Here is a 22,255-nt window from a genome sequence, read left to right on the forward strand (position 1 = left end):
CCACTTGGCGGACCCTCCATTCCCTGCAAACAGTCACAGCAAGCTCCATCCCACAGTTCCAGAATTTGCTCTGCTTCAGTCCGGTACCCTAGCGGTCATATCCTCTCCCTAACCATATCAAAACTAATATCATTATGGTTTCTGGTCCCAAAGTGTATGAGCGCAGACACTTCTGCCACTTGCCTACATTATTGCCCAGAAGAGGTCCGGCGTTGTACCTTCTCTTGTTGGTTCCTCCATACAGTGAAGCTTTCCCGGACATACCAGAAATTCCACTCTGTCCAACCCTCTGACACTGAGGCTGGCACAGTCAATATTAGGGAAATTAAAACCTCTTACTAACACTACCTGCTATGTTCACAGCTAGGTGCAATTGTATATCTGTTCCACCAATTCACACTGACTACTGGGAGGGGGTCTATAATACAATCCCATCAGAGTTGACCATCCCCTTCTTGTTTCTATGTGGCCTCAGTAGAAGATTCCCAAAGAATATCCTCTCTATGTCCTCTTGCAATAAGAAGAGAACTCCCCTTCCTCTCTTGCCTACACCTCTATCAGGCCTGTAGTGTCAGTATCCTGGAATATTGAGCTGCCAATCCTGCCCCTTCCTCAACTTCTGACCTCCTCCCCTCTCTGATAGTTTGTGCTACAGTAGCTCTTCTTCCTGTGGGTTGAGGAACAGATAGGTGGATCATGAATTTCCCCGATGGTCCTTGCTCAGATTGCCTCTGTCTCCAGACCTAGCTGGTCCTGGTAATTTACTCTGATGCAATGGAGGCTGAGAGTGGGGCTGGATAGGAGTTTATAAGATTATGAGGGCCATGGATAAGGTAGACAGCAGTATCTTTTTCTCCGGGTCAGAATTTCTAATATTAGGTAGCAAGTATTTAAGACAATTGGGGGCAAGTTTAAAGGAGATATTTGGGGTAAGTTTTTATACACAGAAGAGTGTTGAGTGTCCGGAATGCACTGCTTGGGGTGGGAATGGGAGGAGATATAATAGAGACACTTAGCTAGGCAGAGAATGGAGGGATTTGCACCATGTGTATGCAGAGGAGATTAGGTGTCATTCGATGAATTAGTTCAGCGTGAATAGCCTGTTCCTGTGCTATTGTGTGGAATTTGAACGGGAGCCTGCGCATTTCTCCACTGCCTATGTCCAGTCTGGACCCATCACCCAGTACTCCCGTAGGCTGCCCGTCCTTTGACAGCCTGGGTATATCGTCACCACCTTCAGCTGCCAGCACCTCACCTCCACCCCTGATACTGTAACTCCTAAAAGCCCCAGCTCGTTCAGACCTCTAGGCCAACTCTGCTTTTAATTGGTCCACCATCCTCAACTGTGCATTCATTTTCCCCAGTCCTACACCCTGGAATTTTTCCCTGCTAAAACCCTCTGCCTTGTTACTTCTCCCTCATCCTTTACTACACCCCATACAACATCCCTTCTGACCTAGTGTGTTCTACAATGCTTCGACTTTTTTTATATAAAGTCACATGTCATGGAATAGGCCCTTTGGCCCACTTGTCCATGATTTTACACTCATCCCATCTTATTCTCCATCAACTCGCCCCAGATTCTACTCCTTAGTTACACACTAAGGACAATTTACAGCAACCAATAACCTGCACAACCTTAGGATGAGGGAGGAGACAGGGGAGGCCAGAGGAAACCCACACATTCACAGAGAGAACCCGCAGACTCCACACAGACAGCAATGGAGGTCGGGATTGAGTCAGGGCCTTTGGCGCCGTGAGGCAGCATCGTCACTGAGCAAAAAATACAGGTCGACCTTCACTAATCCGGCACCATCGGGACCTTCAGAGTGCCGGATTAGTGAAAATGCCGAATTACAGAAGGATCATATTAAGCAATAGCTAACCGCCTCATCATACCTTTAAAATATCATGTAAATCAGTACAAGTTAGATAATAATGAAACAGAAATATTAAATGAGTAGCAAGTGAAATTTTAATAAAGTAATATACTGTACAGGCACAGATAAAATAAAGGGTACACGTAAGTGTACAGGAATTAACTTATACAGAACAGTTGAGCACTTCAGCTTCTAAAGTGAGACGTTTCATATACCTTCAGGCAAAGTTACATGTCTGCAAGTGTGGGTTGTCAGATCATCAACATCTTCATCTTGAAAAATGAGTGAAGCATCAGGAACTGGTGCTGAAACTGGCACAACAGTTTCTTCAAAAACTGTTGATGTTGGTGGCAGCACATCTGGGTGAGCAGAAGCAGAAGTCGGAGAAAGGAGGTCTTCTATCCGCCACATTTCACGCGACCGCCAGGTGGCCAGGGACTCGGCACTGGGTTCTTCCCTCTTCTCTCGCAGTTACTGAGGGAATCCTCGTTAGTTTCTTTTCCTCCGCTTAGTAATATGCTTAAATTCAGTGGGTCGCCACGTCTGATCTGAGGTCGTAGGCAGAAGAGAACAGAGCGCCGGCTGGGTGATGCCAGAGGGCAGTGCGCGACAGCGGTAGGCGAGTGAGAAGGCAGACCGACCCAGCATGCGCTGGCGAGTGAGATGGGCGGGTGCCAGGCAGCCACGCCTCACGCAAATGCTATTAATAAATGCAAGAAAACAAGCAAAAATCACCTGTCTGTGCTTACAAGAGCGAGCCAACACGTGAAGAGATCTAGTGCAACCAAAACAATGCACAGTAGATTGGTACAGTGGCCCGAGAAATTTGAAATTACAGTTCCGCGGAAAATTTGAAACCAGTGCCGGATTATCGAAGGACCCGGATTATAGGTAGTCGGATTAGTGAAAGGCCACTGTATTTATTTAACACTTGTTACCTATCTACCAGCCGCATCAGACATGGAAGCAGAACTCGGCCATTTGGCCCATCGGGTCAGCTCCGTCATTCCGTCGTGGCTGGTTCCTCTCATTCTCCTGCCTTCTCCCCATAACTTTTGACACCCTTACTAATCAAAAACCTATCCTCCTCACCATTAAATTTACACAATGGCTTGGCCCCCTCTGCATCGCTGTGCTATTGCTATCCTGTATTCACCCTGTGACATGGCCTGGCATGTTAAGGGTGCTATTTAGAACACAGAACATTGCAGAACAATACAAAACCCTTTCGCCCACAATGCAGTGCCGACCTTTTAACCTTCTCTAAGATCAATCTAACCCTTCCCTTCCACATAGCCCTCCATTTTCCTATCATCACATGCCTACCTAAAGTTCTTAAATGTCCCTAATGTATCTGCCTCTGCCACAGCTCCTGGCAGTATATACCACATATTCACAATTCTTTGTGTGAAAAAAACTTATCTCTGACATCCCCCTATACCTTCCTCCAAACACCTTAAAATTATGCCCCCTCCTATTAGGCATTCCCACTCTGGGAAGAAGTCTCTGCCTATCTACTCAATCTTTGCCTCTTATTATCTTCTACACCTCTATCTTGTCATTTCTCATCCTCTTTCTCTCCAAAGAGAAAAGCCCTGGCTCACTCAACCTTTCCTCATCACACATTGTGGAGGAAAAATTAAGCTTGAGGACTAAGGGTTAACAGAAACATGGGGATAGCATAATAAGAAACAGAATGGGTCTACGTTTCTTGTACTGACAACAGATCATATCATTAATGAGGGACCATTGACCCTCATCTGAGAGGCAACAGGATTAACGGTTTGTTTTGTACTCTGATCAATGAGGAACCGATTGTGTAGATGCCAATTTTGTGTAAATAGCAGAAACATTGTCTTGAGACCTGCTGGCCTAATGTGATTGGATTTGCTATATAAATTTGAACTGTAACCTTACATTGGCAGAGTCATTGTTCCTTGGAAGGACGACTCCCTATGATATCATGAAATAAAGGTGGTAACTGGTTTTGAGATTTTTGTCTACTTTGTGGTTTGGTCATTACTAAATTCTCAAACAGAATTGCACTCTAATCCATGCAGCACCCTGTTAAATCTCCTCTTAACCCTCTCTAAAGCTTCCACATCCTTCCTATAATGAGGCAACCAGAACTGAACATGATATTCCAAGTGTTATCTAACCAGGGTTGTATAGAGCTGCAACATTACTCCACAGCTCTTGAACTCAACCCCCCAACTAATGGCCAGCGCACCTTATGCCTTCTTAACAACCGAATCAACTAACTACAAGTTATTGTTGTCGGACTTCACTCCTCAGCCAGGTTCCACGACTATCACCCCTAGAGTATGCAAATGCTCTACTTCTCCAAGCATGCCCAAAGGCTTTGCTCATCGTAGTTGTAGAATAGTCCAAGAGGGAGCATGGATTTAATGTGACTGGCAAAAGTCAGCAGGAAATGAGTGAGAGTTTTCATTGTCATGGAGAAAGAGTGGGGAGTGGAATAGTTCTCTGTCTTGTGCTCTACTTTCCTATTTATCCAAATTACAGTCGTCACCCCATAACGTGCCCCTTCCTGAAGTTGTTTTCCGCCAAACCCAGCTTCTTAGAGAGCATGAGCCTGTGAGTATCTATCGCTAATAGTGACCATCACTGTCTCTCTGTCACCCTCTGCAGAGATTGAGCAGATCGAAGCCATCGCCAAGTTCGACTATGTTGGCCGGTCGCCGCGGGAGCTGTCGTTCAAGAAGGGAGCCTCCCTGCTGTTGTACCACAGAGCCTCCGAGGACTGGTGGGAGGGACGGCACAATGGGCTGGATGGTCTAATCCCGCATCAGTACATTGTGGTACAGGACATGTAAGTGCCTGTCCCCAGGGAGTGGTGGTCTCATGGTGTGGTGGAACGTGGCAACAGGTCCATTGGCCCAAGTCGTCCATGCCGACTGTGATGCCCAGCGAGCTGGTCCCACCTGCCTGTGTGTGGCCCATAGCTCTTTACACATTTCCTCCTCATGTACTTATCTAGATATATTTTAAATGTTACTAATGTGCCTGCTTCAACCACTATTTCTAAAAGCTCATCCAAATAAATACACACCACCTTTTGTGTGAAGAAGAAGCCCCTTATGTCCCTTTTAAATCCCTAGCCTCTGATCTTAAGGCTAGACCCTATTGTTTTTAGTTTAGCTTCCTTGGGAAAAAGGTTTTCCCATTGTCTCTGCCTCTCGTGATTTTATATACCTCTACCAGGTTACCCCTCAATTTCCTACATTTCAGGGACTAAAGTCTACACAACCTCTCCTTGAAGCTTAGACTCCCAAGTCCAAGCAACATCATTGTAAATCATTCGTGCACTTTCTAGTTTAAGAACATCTTTTCTAATAACAGGGTAAATGAAACTCTATACCATATTCCACATACAGTCTTGCTAATGCCTATATAACATAACAGCAACATAACTTCCCAAATTCTGTACTCAGTGCCCTGAAGGATGAAAGCCAGTGTGCCAAACACTTTCTATCTGTGATAACATTTTAGAGTGAACTATGCACAAGAGCCTTGCTCTAAAAGGGACTGCACCCAGAATTTCACCTAGTGCAATAAGAATTCATCTCCTTCATAAGTACTTTCTCAGCCATCATCGAACCGATGGGATTACCCAGACCTGTGGCTGCGAGAAAATCTGCAGGAAATTAGCAAGAGCAGGCCACTTGGCCCTTCAAGCTTCCCTACCATGCCTTAAGCTGGGCCAGTTTCCCACAGCCCTCAACTCCCCCATCTTTCAAATATTTGTACAGTATACCAGGGCAGCATGGTGGCTAAGTAATTGGAGTAACATTATTTCAGCCCCAACAGCCTAGGTTCAATTCTCACTGCTGTTTTTGTAAGGAGTTTATACATCAGCCCATAACAACGTGAGTTTCCTCCCACTTCCCAAAGAACTAAGAGTTAGGTTAATTGGTCACATGGGTGTAATTGGGCCGTGTGGGCTGATAGCTGTTACTGTGCTGTATCGCTAAATAAAAAAAAACATTTATCAGCCTCCTTTTAAATATCTCCAATGATCCAGCCTCCAGGGTAAAGAATACTACACCCTCTTGCTTGTGGCTGTCCCACTAATGGGAACATCTCAGCATTCCCTCAGGATCTTATATCTTCCAATAAGATCACCCCTCTAAACTAAAACAAATCACAGCTCTCAGCTCATTGTAAACCTGGAGAATGGGCGTCAGCAGAAACCCCAAAGTTTTTTGCCAGTCCTTCCAGTACAGGAGTTTGGGTTAGATCTGGTTTTGACTGCTAGGCTAATGGTTACCCTATCCCAGCTACAAAGCTTCTTGCTTGACCAAACGTGTCTGATCTTAACTAGCTCTCAACTTACTCCAGCTCCATAAAACGCAGCTGCCATACCGTCAGTGTGCTCGATCAAAGGGGTGGCCTTGCACAGAGACAGCAGGGCAGTAGTCAACTCCATGGCAATCGGTTAGTCAGCTTAGACTGGGTCCTCTATGAGGCAGAGTAGTCAGAGCTTTACTTTGTAATAAGCCCCCGGGGTCAGAATGACAGTCACCCAGGCTGACCGTCCAGTGCAGCGCCGAGGGTGGACTGGTCTTTCAGGAGAGTGCATCGCAATGCCCTCTCCATGGGAGTATTCTGAAGAGAAGCTGGACCCTTCCCCTGGCAGGTAATCTGAGAACACATCAGGTGATTTTTCCTGGTTGCCATCCATTTCAGTTCTATTTCCCATTCCCATTCCAACATGTAGCTCCATGGTTTCCTCCACTGCCACAATGAGGCCACTCTCGGGTTGGAGGAACAACACCTCAGTATTCCATCTGGATAGCCTCCAACCTGACAACGTAAATATCGATTTCTCTAACTTCCTGCGGTTTCTTCCTCTCTTTCCATTTCCCCATTCTGGTTTGCCTCCTACCCCTTCTCCTCAGCTGCCCATCACTTCACTCTGGTGCCCCTTCTCCTTCCCTTTCTCCCATGGTCCACTGTCCTCTCCTATTAGATTCCTCCTTGTTCATCCCTTTACCTCACCCACCTTTTGCCTCTCAGCTTGTCGCTTCATCGCACCTACCTTCTCCTCAGCTGATTCCACCTGTCATCTGTTCCATCCCTCCCCCCCACCACACACACCTTTTTATCCTGGCTTCTTCCCCCTTCCGTTCCAGTCCTGATGAAGAGTCTCAGCCCAAAATGTTGACTGCCTGACCTGCTGAGTTCCTCCAGTATTTTGCCTGTGTTCTGTTAAATAATTAAGACCAAGTTTCGCAGAGTATAACGCTTCAAAGCTTCTTTATCAAGGTTATGAGAGGCACGTTGTAAATGCAAGGGTATTAGCTGAAGGAATACTGACGTCTGCCTGCCTTCCTCAGGGATGACGCCTTCTCTGACAGCCTGAGCCAGAAAGCGGACAGTGAGGCAAGCAGCGGCCCACTGCTGGATGACAAGGCCTCCTCGAAGAACGACCTCCAGTCTCCTTCGGACAACTTGCCAGAGTTTTCCTTCGGAGGTATCCTGGGCAGGTACTCACCCCCTTTCTTTGACCACAGTCAGTTTGGCATCCCTGCAGTGAGGGCTCTCCTTGCGGCCTACCTCACAGAAAGAGTTTAGAACAAATGGAAACCTGCAGTTCTTGACACTAACTGTCAATGTTTGGTTTCGAGAGCTCACTCCCCAAATGGCCCAGTGAGTAAATGCCAAATAGGCTGAGGTTCCTCCTTCCGTAAAATAATCCTGTCACTGCGATTTGTCCCTCTTTCTCAGCGCTGGCGAGATTGGGCTCATCCTCAATGTCACATAAGGATAAATAGTCCAGTAGTGTAGGTGGTTAGTGTGACACTACCACAGCACCACCGACCTGGGTCAGACTCCCATCACTGACAATAAGGAGTCTGCACGTTCTCCTCCCCCCCCCTCCCCCCATCACGTGGGTTTCCTCCAGCTGCTCTCCTTTCCTCCCAAATTCCAAACGCATACGGGTTAGTAGGTTGATGGGTCGCACAGTTGTAATTGAGTGGCAGAGGTGCGTTGGGTCAGAAGGGCCTGTTACTGTGCTGTATCTCCAAACACAATGTCTGAAACAGTGGAAGAGGTTGGTTTAAGAAGTCACCTGTATCATTTAACTGGCTGCATTTGTACTGCCCGGGTCGATGGGTGTGTCAGGAGAGATAGGGAGGGTATTTCACACTGCCCACCGTCCCAGGGACCAGAGTGAGATTGGTACCAGCTATGACCCAGATTCATTCCTGATCCTGAACGCTGTCTGTGCGGAGCTTGCATGCTCTCCCTGTGACTGCTGAGCTGGGCAGTCTCTTCCCCCAGTCAGAAGGTTTTTGGGTCACCCCTCACTGTTGGGAGCTCTGCCTTTCACCGGAGACGTTAATGCAAAGGCTTGCCTGCCCTCTCAGATCAATGTAGGGTCACCAGGAGGAGAGCTGCTGTCCCACGGCTCTGTTGCCTTGGGTTCAATGCTGACTTCAGCTGCTGTCTGTGTGGAGTTTGCACGTTCTCCCCATGACTCCTCTGGGTGCTCTAGTCTTTCCCCACTTTTCAAAGATGCCCAGGTTGGTAGATGATTTGGCTTCTGTCCGTTGTGTAGGTGAGTGGCAGAATCTGGAGGGAGATGATGGGGGTGTAGGAGGATTGGTGTAAATGGCTGCATGATGGTTGGCATAGAATTGATGGCAAGAGCCTGTGTCTGTGCTGTATGACAGTAAAACATTGCACGTCCATATTTCCCTGTGATATTGGAGGTCATTCAGCCTAAAGATTCCATGCTGGCTCACAGAACAATGCGAAACTTCTGCTGGTTTCCCTTGTAACCTATTCTTCCCACAGTCCCATTAACTGGCCACAGATTCTGGGACTCCCTACACACTTGGGGCAGCTTAAAGCCGCCAGTTCATCCACTGACCCTGCGCGTCTCTGGGATGTCGAAAGGAACTGGGGCAGTCAGAGGAAACCCTCACAGTCACAGGGAGAAGGAGAAACCCCACCCACACAGCACCCGAGGTGGGGATTGAACCTGGCTCACCGGGGTTTGAGGGAGCAGCTCTGCCCGCCATGCTAGTGGTGCAACTTTGAAGGAGAGGAGGGAAATTTCCTGACCAATCTGTTGGCTGATGTCGCTGATCCACCTGATATCACAGTGGCCGTGCCTGAACTTAGTGGCTGTTCTAATAATGCCCACACTTCCAGTCCCCCCTGATGTCCATGACCCCTGAACCGACCTTCCATTGCTGTCATTACCATTTCAGGGTGCGCTTAAGGTCGGACGGAGCTGCCATCCAGCGGCGTCGGAGTGGAGGGGATGCCCACAGCCCAGTCAGGGGCTCCGGACCGGCCATCGACACACCCCCACGGGCTGCAGCCTGTCCCAGCAGTCCCCATAAGATCACCGTCAGCCGGGGCCGGATGGAAAGCCCGGAGAAGAGGCGGCTAGCCACCTTCGGCAGCGCTGGCAGCATTAATTATCCCGATCGGAAGAATCTGGCAGACGGGCACCCCATGCGGCAGACATCAGTCTCCACCCGTCACAGCAGCCTTGGTGACCACAAGGCCTTGGAGGCAGAGGCGCTGGCCGAGGTAATGACTAAATACAGATTTATTGGCTATATTAGATTAATGATGATCACGTGTGAGTTGAAACATACAGCGAAATGCATCATTTGCATCACCCAAGGATGTGCTGGGGGCAGCCAACAAGTGTCACGACGCATCCCGGTGCCAATATAGCTCGCCCACAATGTTCAGCCAACACACTACAAAACAAGCAACAGCAAAACAGCCCCTTTCCCACGCTCCCACCCACATGCAGACCCCTACCCCCCAGGACAGGCAGCTTCCAGGCCTCCAACCTCCAGTCCTCAGTCTCAACGGTGGCACATGAGAGAGGTAAGACCATAAGACATAGGATCAGAATTAGGCCATTCAGCCCATCAAGTCTGCTCCACCATTCCATCATGGCTGATCCCAGATCCCACTCAACCCCATACACCTGCCTTCTCACCTTATCCTTTGATGTCCTGACTGAACAGGAAATGATCAACTTCCGCCACGGACTTAGCCTCCACCGCAGTCTGTGGCAGAGCATTCCACAGATTTACTACTGGGATCTGGGAATACTGATCCATGGTTCTGTGAAAGAGGTGTTACGAGTAGACAGGGTGATAAAGAAAGCTTTTGCTACGTTGGCCCTCATAGATCAAAGTATTGGGTACAGGAGATGGGATGTTATGCAAAGTTGTACAAGAAGTCGATGAGGCCTAATTTGGAGCATTGTGTGGCCTACAGGAATGATATCAATAAGGTTGAAAGACTGCAGAGGAAATTTACAAGGACATTGCCGAGACTTGAGGACCTGAGTTACAAGGAAAGGTTGAACTATTCCCTGGAGCACAGAAAACTGAAGGGACATTTGATATACAAAACTATGAGGGGTGTGGATAGGGTCAATGCAAGCAGGCTTTTTCCACTGAGGTTGGGTGAAACTGGAACTATAGGTCATAGGTTGGGGCAGAGGGTGAAATATTTAATGGGAACATGAGGGGGAAACTTCTTTACTCAGAGGGTGGTGAGAGTGTGGAGCGAGCTGCCAGTGGAAGTGGTGGATATTGGTTTGATTTCAACATTTTTGTTAAGTACATTGATGGGTGAAGTATGGATAGCTATGGTCCAGTCACAGATTAATGGCACTAGACAGAATAACAGCTTGGCACAGACTAGATGCCTTGATTAGGTAAGCAAGCCTCTTTCAGAGAACTATGCACTTGCACCTCAGAATCTCTCCGTATATTATCACTTCCCAAAGTGCAACACATCATATGTGCCGGGATGAAGCTCCGTTTCTCATTCTCCACCACACCTACAACTGATTACATCCCACTTATCAAGTTTCTACATGATTCACCAACCACCAACCTTTGTGTCATCAGCAAATTCACTAACCCAGCCATCCATGTTTTCATTCAAGTCGTTTATATACAGAATATCACAAACAGCAGAAGTCCCAGTATGGATCCCTGCAGAACACGATTATTCACAGGCCTCCAGCCAAAATGACCTGTTGACCTCTACCCTCTGACTTCTCAGGCCAAGCTAATTCTGAATTCAAATGGCCAAGTCACCATGGTGACCATGCATCTTACTCTTTTGGATGAGCCTACCTTGTCGAATGTCTTACCAAAATTCATTTCGACAAAGTCCATTGCTGTACCCAAATCAATCACCTTCATCACCACCTTGAAAATTACTCACAGAGATTTATTCTGTAGGCAAAAGAGAATGCAGATGCTGGAATCTCGAGCAACACACAATCAAAAGGACAGACAGCATCAGCCCGCTTTACATCTTTGACCTCCCACTCTAAACTATGAAGAGGAATTTCTTTAGCCAGAGGGTGGTGATTCTGTATTCTTTGCCACAGGTGGCTGTGGAGGCCACGTCCTTGGGTACAATGGAATGTTGAAGGGATCCCACCACTAAGCACATCTTTCCCTCCCCCTCCGCTTTCCGCTTTCCACAGGGATCGATCCCTATGCGACTCCCTTGTCCATTTGTTCCTCCCCACTGACCTCCCTCCTGGCACTTAGCTTTGCAAGTGGAACAAGTGCTACAACTATCCTACACCTCCTCCCCCATAACCCATTCAAGACACTTCACCTGTGAGTCTGTTGGGGTCATCTACTGTATCCGGTGCTCCTAGTGTGGCCTCCTGTATATTGGTGAGAACCAATTTAGATTGAGAGACTGCTTTGCCGAGCACCTACACTCCATCCGCCAGAGAAAGCAGGATCTCCCAGTGGCCACCCATTTTAATTCCACTTCCCATTCCCATTCCTATTCCGATATGCCAATTCAGGGCCTCCTCTACTGTTGATGAGGCTACACTCAGACTGGAAGAACAACACCCTGTATTCTGTTTGAGTAGCCTCCAAACTGATGGCACGAACATTGATTTCTCAAACTTCCAGTAATGCCCCCACCCCCCCTTCACCATTCTCATTCCCATTTCCTTCTCTCACCTTATCTCCTTACCCACCCATCGCCTCCCTCTGGAGCTCCTCCCTCTTTTCTTTCTTGCATGGCCTTCTGTCCTCTCCTATTAGATTCCCCTTCTCCAGCCCTGTATCTCTTTTACCAATCAACTTCCCAGCTCTTTACTGCTTCCCTCCCCACCTCCGGGTTTCACCCATCACCTTGTGTTTCTTCCTCCCTCCCACACCTTCTAACTCTGACTCTTCATCTTTTTTTTCTCCAGTCCTGATGAAGGGTCTCAGCCCAAAACGTCAACTGTACTCTTTTCCAAAGATGCTGCCTGGCCTGCTGAGTCCCTCCAGCACTTTGTGTGTGCTGTTTAGATCTTTAGCATCTGCAGATTTTCTCTTGTTTGAGGCAGGAGAACATAGTTGGAGGGAAAATAAATCAGCCATGATGGAATTGCAGGGCAGACTTGATGTTCCTATGTCTTATGGTCTACGCCCTCTTGTTTCAGAGTCCCAGGTGAAAGACCTGGATCTGAAACGTCGACTCTCCATTCCCCACAGATGCTGCCTGACCTCCTGACATCCTCCAGTGTTTTGTGCATTGCTCAGGGTCCCAGAAATTGGTTCCAAATAGAACGTAGAACATCACAGCACAGTGCAGGCTCTCCAGCTCACGCTGTTGTGCCAACCTTCTGACCTAAGATCAATCGAGCCTTTCCCTCCGAGATAGCCTTCTCTTTGTCTATCATCCATGTGTCCATCTAAGAGTTTCTTAAATGCCCCTAACATATCTCCTTCTACCACCTCCCTGGCATTCTCTGTGTAAAAAAAAGACTTATCTCTGACATCCCCCCTATAATTTCCTCCAGTCACCTTAAAATTATGTCCCCTTGTATTAGCCATTTTCACTTTGGGGAAAAGCTCTCTGGCTATGCATTGATCTCTGCCTGTTATCATCTTGCACGCTTCAACGAAGTCACCTCTCATTCTCCTTTGCTCCAGAGAGGAAAGCCCAAGCTTGCTCATCATATCCTCAGGGGAGGGGGAGGGATGGCCGTTTCTGCACAGTCATTTTGATTTTACTTTCTGGCCAGGATATAGAGAAGACCATGAGCACTGCCCTGAATGAGCTGCGGGAGCTGGAGAGGCAGAACACGGCCAAGCAGGCACCCGACGTGGTTTTGGATACGCTGGAGCAGATGAAGATCCCGCCGAGCGGCGCGGTGAACTCCGAGCCGGCCAGCCCGCTGCACACCATCGTCATCCGCGACCCCGACGCCGCCATGCGCCGCAGCTCTAGCTCCTCCAGCGAGATGATGACCACCTTCAAGCCGGCCCTCTCCGCCCGCCTGGCGGGCTCGCAGCTCCGGCCCCCTCCCATGAGGCCCGTGCGCCCTGTGGTCCAGCACCGCTCGAGCAGCAGCGGCAGCAGCTCGGGAGTCGGGAGTCCAGCCGTGACCCCTACCGAGAAGGTCTTCCCCAACAGCGGGGGTGACAAGTCCGGCACCATGTGACCCAACCAGCCTCATTCCCAGTACGAAGCACCGCCTGAACAGAGAGAAGGAAGCCTTCCAGCCAGGTTTAGGCTTCTGTTCCCGTCCCTTTGATTAACGAGACTGAGGTAAACGTGTAGTTGATGCCGTTTCCCTGGTGAAACCGGTTTGCCAAGAGCAGGAGATTAGTGTCGGCCCAGTCTCCCTGCACACGCGCATCCGCAAAACCGCCTCCACTTCAGCGACACCTGGGATGAACGGCCCTTAATCTGCACGTCCTGAGCAGGCTCAGGAGAGCTGGCAATCCAAGCAATACAAGCAGGTGCAGGGGCTGCGTTCTGTGGGAGTGAAGGAGGAAATACAGTTTGGGAGGAGGCCGCTGAGAAGGAGCAACAAAACACATTTCATTTCAGCTCCAACTGAGAACATCTGGGAGTTCCTTCCACTGGAACATCTCCACATCCACTCCTCCCTCACGATGTTTGTGGTTAAGCCAACTACTCTGGTGCCCAGTATCAACACTGTAAATAGATGGCAGAGGCAAGAGCTTCACTCCCCCTGCTTGTACTGAGCAAGTGGGGGAAGGGGGAATTGACGTATACATATTGTAGCACAGTATTACCAGTTTAATGATTAACTAATTAATATTACAGTTGTACTTAATGCAGCATAACGTAACAATAATATGGAAATTAGGCAAAGAGTGTGTGTCTAAAATATGTAGATTAACTTATCCTACTTTTTGTGAAGCATTTAATCTATGTAGTATTCCTTTTGTAAGAAAATGTTTTCGATGTACATAGTGTCACAGAAACAGGCAAAGGGACTGTGTGATATTTAATGTGATATTTCATCATCTCCTTGGACAACTGCACATGATCGTTAAGGTTCCTTTAGTTTACACGTGTGTGTGTGTGTGTGTGTGTGTGTGTGTGTGTGTGTGTGTGTGTGTGTGTGTGTGTGTGTGTGTGTGTGTGTGTGTGTGTGTGTGTGCGTGTGTCTCTGTGCGCGCACGCGTGTGTGTGTAGGGGAGGGTGTAGCTGGCTTGTGTTTTTTGAGGACTGATGTCACTGTGTGGTTAACATCAGTCATTATAGATGTCAGACTTAGGAAAGATTCCTGAAAGGTGAACAATTCAGAGGATGTTCATTTTGTCCGTGCGCCCCTTCAGTTGTTGTAGACACCATTACAAACAGTGTAACTGGGAGTCCACTGAGCTTATATCTTTGGCCACAGAATAGGGCAGGTGGCCTTTGCGTGGCATTTAATTATTACCTTTGTAGAAGGCAGGAGCCCCCTCAGACCTGTGCAGCTCGATTCAGGCTGGGGCTTCTTCTCGAGGTAAGCTGGCTGAGGTGTTATCTTGCCCCTTCCTCTCTCTCCAAGACATTGACTTGCTGCGAACAGACAGACAAGCACTCACCAACGTGGTTAACTTCCACCCCTCACACACGAGCCAGGCCGTGCAACGCTGAGGGAACAGTGGAGTGGGGATATCGACTAGGATAGTAATTCCCCTACCCCACCACCTCTATGTTATTCTGTCAACTCAGGGACAAAGATGGTATCTGGGTTTGGCAGCCGCTGGGGACTGGTGACTCGACAGTGTAGAGAGTGGATCGGACCTATCGCGTTTAGTGTTTGCTTGACCACATGTTGACACTGCTGCCCAAGCCCGGTTACAGACCAGCAAGCCAGCCTAGAGTCATAGAGTTAGACAGCACAGAAACAGGCCCTTCAGCCCAGATTGTCCATGCTGACAAACATGTCTGCCTAAGCTGGTTCCGGTTCCAGCGATTGGCCCATATCCCTCTAAACAACGCACCTGTCAAAACGTCTTTTAAAAGTTGTAACTACACCCATGTCCTCTACTTTGTCTAGCAGCTTATCCCCTATACTCGCCACCCTCCGTGTGGAAACAGTTGTCTGTCACGTTCCCTATAATTTTTTTCCCCTCTCACGTTAAATCTATGCCCTCTAGCTTTAGACTTCCGTACCCTGGCAAAAAGATTGTGACTACCCACTGTATCTATGCCCCTCATGATTTAATAAACCTCTATAACATCAACCCAACCTCTTACACTCCAAGGAAAACAACTACAGCTCATGCAGTTTTATAGCTCATGCTCTCCAAATTCAGCAACATCCTTGGGAACCTGTTCTGCACCCTTTCCAATTTAATGACATTATTATATAGCTGGACAAAATACCCCAAGGATTGGCCTCACCAGTGTCTCGTACAGTCGTAAAATGACATCCCAACTCTTGTACTCAGTGGCTTCACCAACGAAGACAACCATGCCAAGTGTTTTCTTCATCAGATGGTCACAATGAGGCCACCCTAAGGTTCTGTCTGTAGCCTCTAACCCAATGGCATGAACATTGATTTCTGTAACTATTGGTGACTTACCCTCTGCACCCCTTTATCCCTATTCTGGCATCACTTCTCACCTGCCTGTCACCTCCCGCTGGTGCCCCTCCTTCTCCCATGGTCCACTCTCCTCTCCAATCAGATTCCTTCTTCTTCAGCCCTTTACATCTTCCACCTATCACCTCCCAGTTCCTCACTTCATCCCCATTGCTCCACCCACCTACCTTCCCCCTCAACTGGTTTCTTCTATCACCTGCCAGAGTGTACTTGTACCCCCCCCCCCCCCGACCCACATTCTTATCTGGCTTCTTCCTCCTCCCTCTCCAGTCCTGATGAAGGGTCTCGGCCCGAAATGTTGACTGATTATTCCTCTCCATAGAAGCTGCCTGGCTTAATGAGTTCCTCCAGCATTTTGTACGTGTTGTCCAAATGATATGAGTGGCCAGGGTTGTGATCAGAATCAGGTTTAATGTCACTGGTAAATGTTGTTCTGCAGCATTGCAATACATAACATTAAAAACTTACAATAAGAAGTATACTTCCAAAATTAAATTAAATAACTAGTACAAACAGAGAGAGAAATAACAGTGAGGCAGTGTTCATGGTTCATTGACCATACAGAAATCTGATGGCAGAGGGGAAGAAGCTGTTGTTGAAACATTGAGTGTGTGTCTTCAGGCTCCTGTACCTCCTCCCGGGTGGCAGCAATGAGAAGAGAGGATGGAGATTCTAATGATGGATGCTGCTTTTTTGAGGTATTGTCTTTTGAAGGTGTTCTGGATACTGGGGAGGCTAGTGCCCATGATGAGCTGGCTGAGTTTACAACTTTCTGCAGCTTTTTCTGATCCTGTGCAGTGGCCCGTCCATACCAGGCAGTGAAAGAGCCAGTTAGTTCGCTCTCCATGGTACATCTGTAGAAACTTGCAAGTGGCATACCAAATCTTCTCAAACTCCTCATGAAATATAGCCGCTGCTGTGCCTTCTTTGTGATTGCATCAATATTTTGAGCCCAGGGTAGATCCTCAGAGATGCTGACACCCAGGAACTTGAAACTGCTCACCTTTTCCACTTCTGGTCCCTCGATGAGGACTCGTGTGTGTTCCCTCGACTTCCCCCAGTCATTCTCTCAGCTTGTTTATTCTGGTTTACAAGCCAGATGTGAGAAATTTCTACCACCCCAGCCCCATCGTCATGGACTTTGGTGGAGTATCTGGGCTAGAATGACTTGGTAACATCAGTAACCACTATCACTCACTCTCACTGTCCCCATCCACTGCGCAACTCAGACACACTCTACAAGTTGCATCCAATAAATCACTGCTTGCAGTTGACTGATGTTCACAGGCTTCCTTTGCTGATATCACGATGCAGCTTGTTCAACTCGCCTTCTTATCATGTCATATACCATGGGAACATGTCCTTCAGCCCACCAGCTCCAGGCTAACGATCTACTTACAGTGAAATACACTAATTCCATTTTATTCTCCCCACTTAAACCCCTCAAGAACCTATCAATCCCTGCCTTAGATACAGCTAATGACATCCTTCGCTGTTCTCTGTGGCAATTAATTCTGCAGATTCTGGCTGAAGAAATTCCTTCTCATCTCAGTTTTAAATACCACCCCTCTAATCTGAGACTTTGCCTTAAGATCCCGAAATCTCCTACTAATGGAAGCATCCTCTCCACGTACATTCTGTGCAGGCCTTTCAGTATTCGAGAAGTTTCAATGACTTTCCCCCCTCATCCTCCCGAACTCCATCAAATCCAAGCCCGGAGATATCAAATACTCCTCATACGTTAAACCATGGGAATTTGTTCTTCACCCTTTCCAATTTAATGAACTTAATAAACAGCATTTTATCAAATCCAGGCCCAGAGGTATCAAATTCTCCTAACACTTTAGACCTTTCATTTCTGGGATAGTTCTTGTGAAACTCCTCCTCTTGTGATGTTCCGGGATGACCCCCCAAACCTCATTTCATAACCCGAAACCTGGCATGTTCTTCCCTCCATGAATCAATGACCTTGCTGGTCTGTGCAGGCCTGACTCTGCAAGGCTACAGGCCCAACTCAGCCTTGTGTTCTGCGAGTTTATTAACCTGGGAAAGCAAGGAACAGGACAGGCCCAATCTGACCTGGTACAAACAGGGATCACGCTAGGGATCTGCCCTACAAGCAGCGAGATTACAGGCCTGATCCAAGGTAGGCTGCCTTGTGCTTAGTCATCCATGGGAATGTAAAGGTTGTCCAGTGTGAGATACTGATGACTATTGTCAGTATGAAGAATTATGGAAAACCAAACCTGCCTGGAGAGGTGCTCGATAGATCACTGCTTTTCTAGGAACAATATGCAGGAATCTGGAGGAACAGCTGATTTCCTCCAGCGACTTGTTTCCTGCATTGGGAGAGCCTGTTGGTTATAAAAGAGAGTCTGTTCAATGCCAGCACAATTGTGTGTATGTGGGCGTGTACAGGTGGAATTATGAGTGTGTTTCCGAGTGTTTGGTCACACAGTGAAAATCTTTTGTCTGTGTTCCATCTAGACAGATGGTTCCATACATGGCGGTACAAAGGGGTACGAAAGGGAAGGTATATAGAGTGTTGCAGTTACAAAGACAGTGTACCACAGGTAGACAATTAAAGTTTGAGAGTGTGTGTGCGTGCGCGTGAGTGTAAGAGACACACTGTTGCAACGTGAAGTTACTCTGAGGACGGGGTCAGAGACCCACCGTACGTCCGTGTGACATGAGCCCCACACTGGATCTGTGCTTCACCTGCCTGCATATAAAAGTGGCAAAGTCTTTGGGGCTGGAGATGGTCAATACGAGCAGCCTTTCAGCCAGTGCGGAGCTGGAGAAAGTACCTGCAGGGGAGCACAGCCAGAACGGACTCATGTCTATAATGGGCTTTAAAACGGAAAAGATCCTCTAGCAAAGGAAATCCCCCTCCCTGTCACTGACATATTTCCCTGATGTTCCAGTATCGCTCCGGACTTGTTGAAGGACTTGAAATGTAAAAACATATATTCAAAACTCTGTATTGCAAGTACAGTGTTCAGACAAACCACCAGACCAGTCAAAATGAACCTAAGGGTTATGTCCTGGTGTGCTTTGGAACAGACAGCTTGTTAGTTTATTAATTTTTCATCTTGGTTTCCTTCACCTTCCCTACATTCTGTTTCCCAGTGAAAAGGGATCTTCATACGCAGTATAGGGCAGGCGGACCAGCCCACAAACTGTGGAAGGTTGTGGCCCCAAAATGGAACCTGAGCCAGCAACCTTCTGATTCAGAGATGACTGCACTGCACTCTCCGCTGGGGCCCACTTGACATTGCCATAGAGATTAGAAAGATCAGATTCTGCCTCTGGGAAATCAGTAGCAGGGGGGTACAGGTTTAACATGATTCCAAAGGGAGAAGTGAACATAGAAATGGTTCCTTTAAGCGCAAACGGTTGGCCTGATCTGGAATCCGGTGTGGGAGAGGGCAGTGAATGCAGTTGCTTTGCTGAACTGGGCAAAGAGGAAAACAGTGCAGGGATGTGGGGACAGATCGGACTAGTGGGCTTTTTCCCAAAGTCGGCACAGGCACAAGGAACTCTCTTGCGACGGAGACATGGAGTCACACAGCACCGAAACAGGGCTTTTTGGCCCATTCTGTCTGTTTTGACCATCAGTCACCTACCTATACCAATCCCATTTACCAGTATCTGTTCTGTAGTCTACCGTACATTGGCAAGTATTTGTCCACAAACATCAAAAATATTGTGACAGTACCTAGCTCCACCACATGGCATGTTCCAGATACCAACTACCCTGTAAATGAAACAATTTTTTCTCAGATCCCCTCTAAATTTTCTGACTCATTACCTTAAACCTATGCCCTACAGTACTAGACAATTTTTTAAATGGAGAAATGTTTCCTACACTGTCATTGCCCTCATAATTTTGTACATCTACATCAAGTTCCTGGCGGTCTCTAAGGAAGACAAGCTTATCCTATTTAGCGTCTCCTTATCAGAGCAACATTCCATCCTAGTCAGCATCCTGGTAAATCTCCCCCTCCAGTGCAATCACATCCTTAGTTTTAGTATTTTTTGAGAATCCCAGGAGATTCAGATAGCATTAAACTAATTTCTAAAGGTTAGGCATATTAAATACAAGCCAGAAAGTTAACAGGAGTGATTCCACTGAGAATTAAAATAACTATGGATAAGATAATTCAAGGACTCAGTTTGAATTTGGGATCATTAGTTTACTTTAAAAAATGTAAACTTTAAAATAACTACTGGACTGTATTTGTTTATTGAGACTTGATAAAGGTTGGTACTCGTGTTTGGGTGTGTTCATTCTAAAGGCATCTACTAGATGCAGCTTCAGAGCTGCAGGCTCCCTCAGTTGGGGAGAGGGAAGGAGGGATGAGAACCAGAGGGATGGGACTCAGGAGAAGGGTGGGGGAATTGTCAGGATTTCTCCCAACGTCAAAACATTGAAGTATAGGGAACGAGGAGGATGGAATCAGTGTGAGAGTGAAGTACTGAAGAGATTTTCCTCTTTGGAAGAGTGATAAGAGCCTCAGTGGAGGGAAGATCCTGAAGGGGAGGGAAGAATATGTAACTGGAGGGATGAATCATGGATGAATGGTGAGTGTGAGGGATTGGTCACACTGGGGTGACAGTATAAGATGACTGGGGTGACAATGAGCTGAATAGTCCCTTCACTCTTTACGTTCTCATGGTCTCCTGCACCCATCTCTCCATTTCCATTTTCCTCTGTGGCCAGCATCTGATGTGTTCTACTCTGAATGAACCCAATTGCTCCAGTCAGATCATTACTTTTGCAAACTGAGGAACCTGCTTCCATCAAAATATATAATTATGGTAGATGTGGCACTGTGGGGTGTAGAGTGGCTGACCCGTGTAGTTTTAATTCATTTTCTGGGAAGAACAGATGTCTTTGTCACATGCTCAGCTGCCTGTGATGGTGGTGGGGGGTGGTGGGGGGGTACAGCAGATGCTATTGGTTTATTACAGTCACATCCTCAGAAAGGTTCTTGTTTGTGTGCCATGCCCTATATAACATCGAGGTAGTGAAAACAATATTTTGTTGCAGTTACAGAGAAATTAAAGTGCAGATAGACAAATAAACTGCTAGGGTCACAACGAAGTAGATTTGAAAACCTAAAGCTCATCTTTAGTGCATGAGAGGTCGGTTCAAGAGACTAATAACAGTCGGATCGAAGCTGCCTTTGACCTTGCTGGTCCTTAAGGCATGTAAGTTGTCAGACTGATCTATCAGATTCAGATTTATTTATTAACACACAGTGAAATGCATCTTTTGTGTTAATAACCAACACACCTAAGGAGGTGCTGGGGGCAGCCCACAAGTACCACCGCAAATTCCGGCGTCAACATAGTTTGGCAGAACAACACAAAACGCAATTAAAGAGAAACAGAACATAACAAGCAGCAAAACAAGCCCCTTTCCCCCACCTCCCCTCCCACACACACATACAGACAGTCCACCAACTTCAAGTTTCCAGTCCTCGGGCTATTGGACTAAGACAGGAAGATTAAGGACATACGATTTCTTTACCTGTCAATGATTTTTCAGCAATTTATATTAACTTTATTGAAAAGCAATTGTAAAATAGAAATTAATCCAATAATTAAGCTGTGATGATGGGATTATCAACTGGATCGTTACCCCAGACTGCTTCCTTATCGGCCAATGACAAAACCACAATGTTACGATATCCCTGCTCTCCTACCCGTATCACATGTCTGAATGGGCAAGGACGATGAAAGGGATTGGGAACCAGCAATAGATCACAGTCAACAAGACGAGCGTCCCTTCCCTCATGGCAGTTGCCACCTTGCCTGTTGCGATCTGGTACAAGATCTTCAAACCACTCAAAGATATGCTGCAAATTCTGTCAAGCATACTGATGATTCTTGTTTCAAGTTGAGATGAAATAGAATTAGCCTAATCCACTCACCAGGAGTTTGCACTTAGCTAAGTAGCTTGATGTTTCATTACAATGGAGATGTTTAATTTGATATCCAAAACAGTAAATAATATAGTAACTTCATGGACTAATTTTCCTCCATGTATATGGAGGTTAACAATAATCTCACTCTCTGTGTTTAATAAAACTCATTTGGTTTCTAATTATTTTTTTAAGTATCCTTTGGAGTATGACATTTTATTTTGGTACAGTGACTGGATGCTCACTTTTATCCCCACAATGTTTGTTCATATTATGTGCTATACATGTATATGTACATACAGTATATATATAATATATATAAAAAGATGTCTTCTTGTCTTTCTTGTTCTCTATTGTGTGAAAAGACATGCTCACTCGTTCCTCTCCGGTCCTTCTCCTTTCTGAAGCTGGCAGTGCTCATTGACAGTGCCGACATGTCAAAAGTCAAAGGGCGAAGGTGAGGGGAATTGTGTTCCTTCGCTGCACTGCTCCGGCGCACCGAGAGTGGGTTCTCCCGGTCTATGTGCTGACTCGAGGCTTCCTTTGTCAGCTT

The 22,255-nt window shown here is 47.1% G+C and overlaps 1 protein-coding gene across 3 annotated transcripts in view; it reads left to right on the forward strand.

Annotated features, from left to right (window-relative positions):
* The window catches only part of srgap3 (SLIT-ROBO Rho GTPase activating protein 3), a 275,811-nt gene extending 253,778 nt beyond the window's left edge, over nt 1–22,033 (forward strand). For all 3 annotated transcript variants that reach the window (XM_073072508.1, XM_073072507.1, XM_073072509.1), the window contains exons 19-22: nt 4,533–4,713; nt 7,241–7,390; nt 9,125–9,452; nt 12,946–22,033. In XM_073072508.1, the coding sequence (XP_072928609.1) occupies nt 4,533–4,713; nt 7,241–7,390; nt 9,125–9,452; nt 12,946–13,365 (1,079 nt within the window). In that variant the 3' untranslated portion in view covers nt 13,366–22,033. The remainder of the gene's footprint in view (nt 1–4,532; nt 4,714–7,240; nt 7,391–9,124; nt 9,453–12,945) is intronic.
* The last annotated feature ends 222 nt before the right edge of the window (nt 22,034–22,255 follow it).

The sequence above is a fragment of the Hemitrygon akajei genome, chromosome 19 (genome assembly GCF_048418815.1).
Source record: "Hemitrygon akajei chromosome 19, sHemAka1.3, whole genome shotgun sequence".
NCBI classification, from domain to species: Eukaryota; Metazoa; Chordata; class Chondrichthyes; order Myliobatiformes; family Dasyatidae; genus Hemitrygon; species Hemitrygon akajei.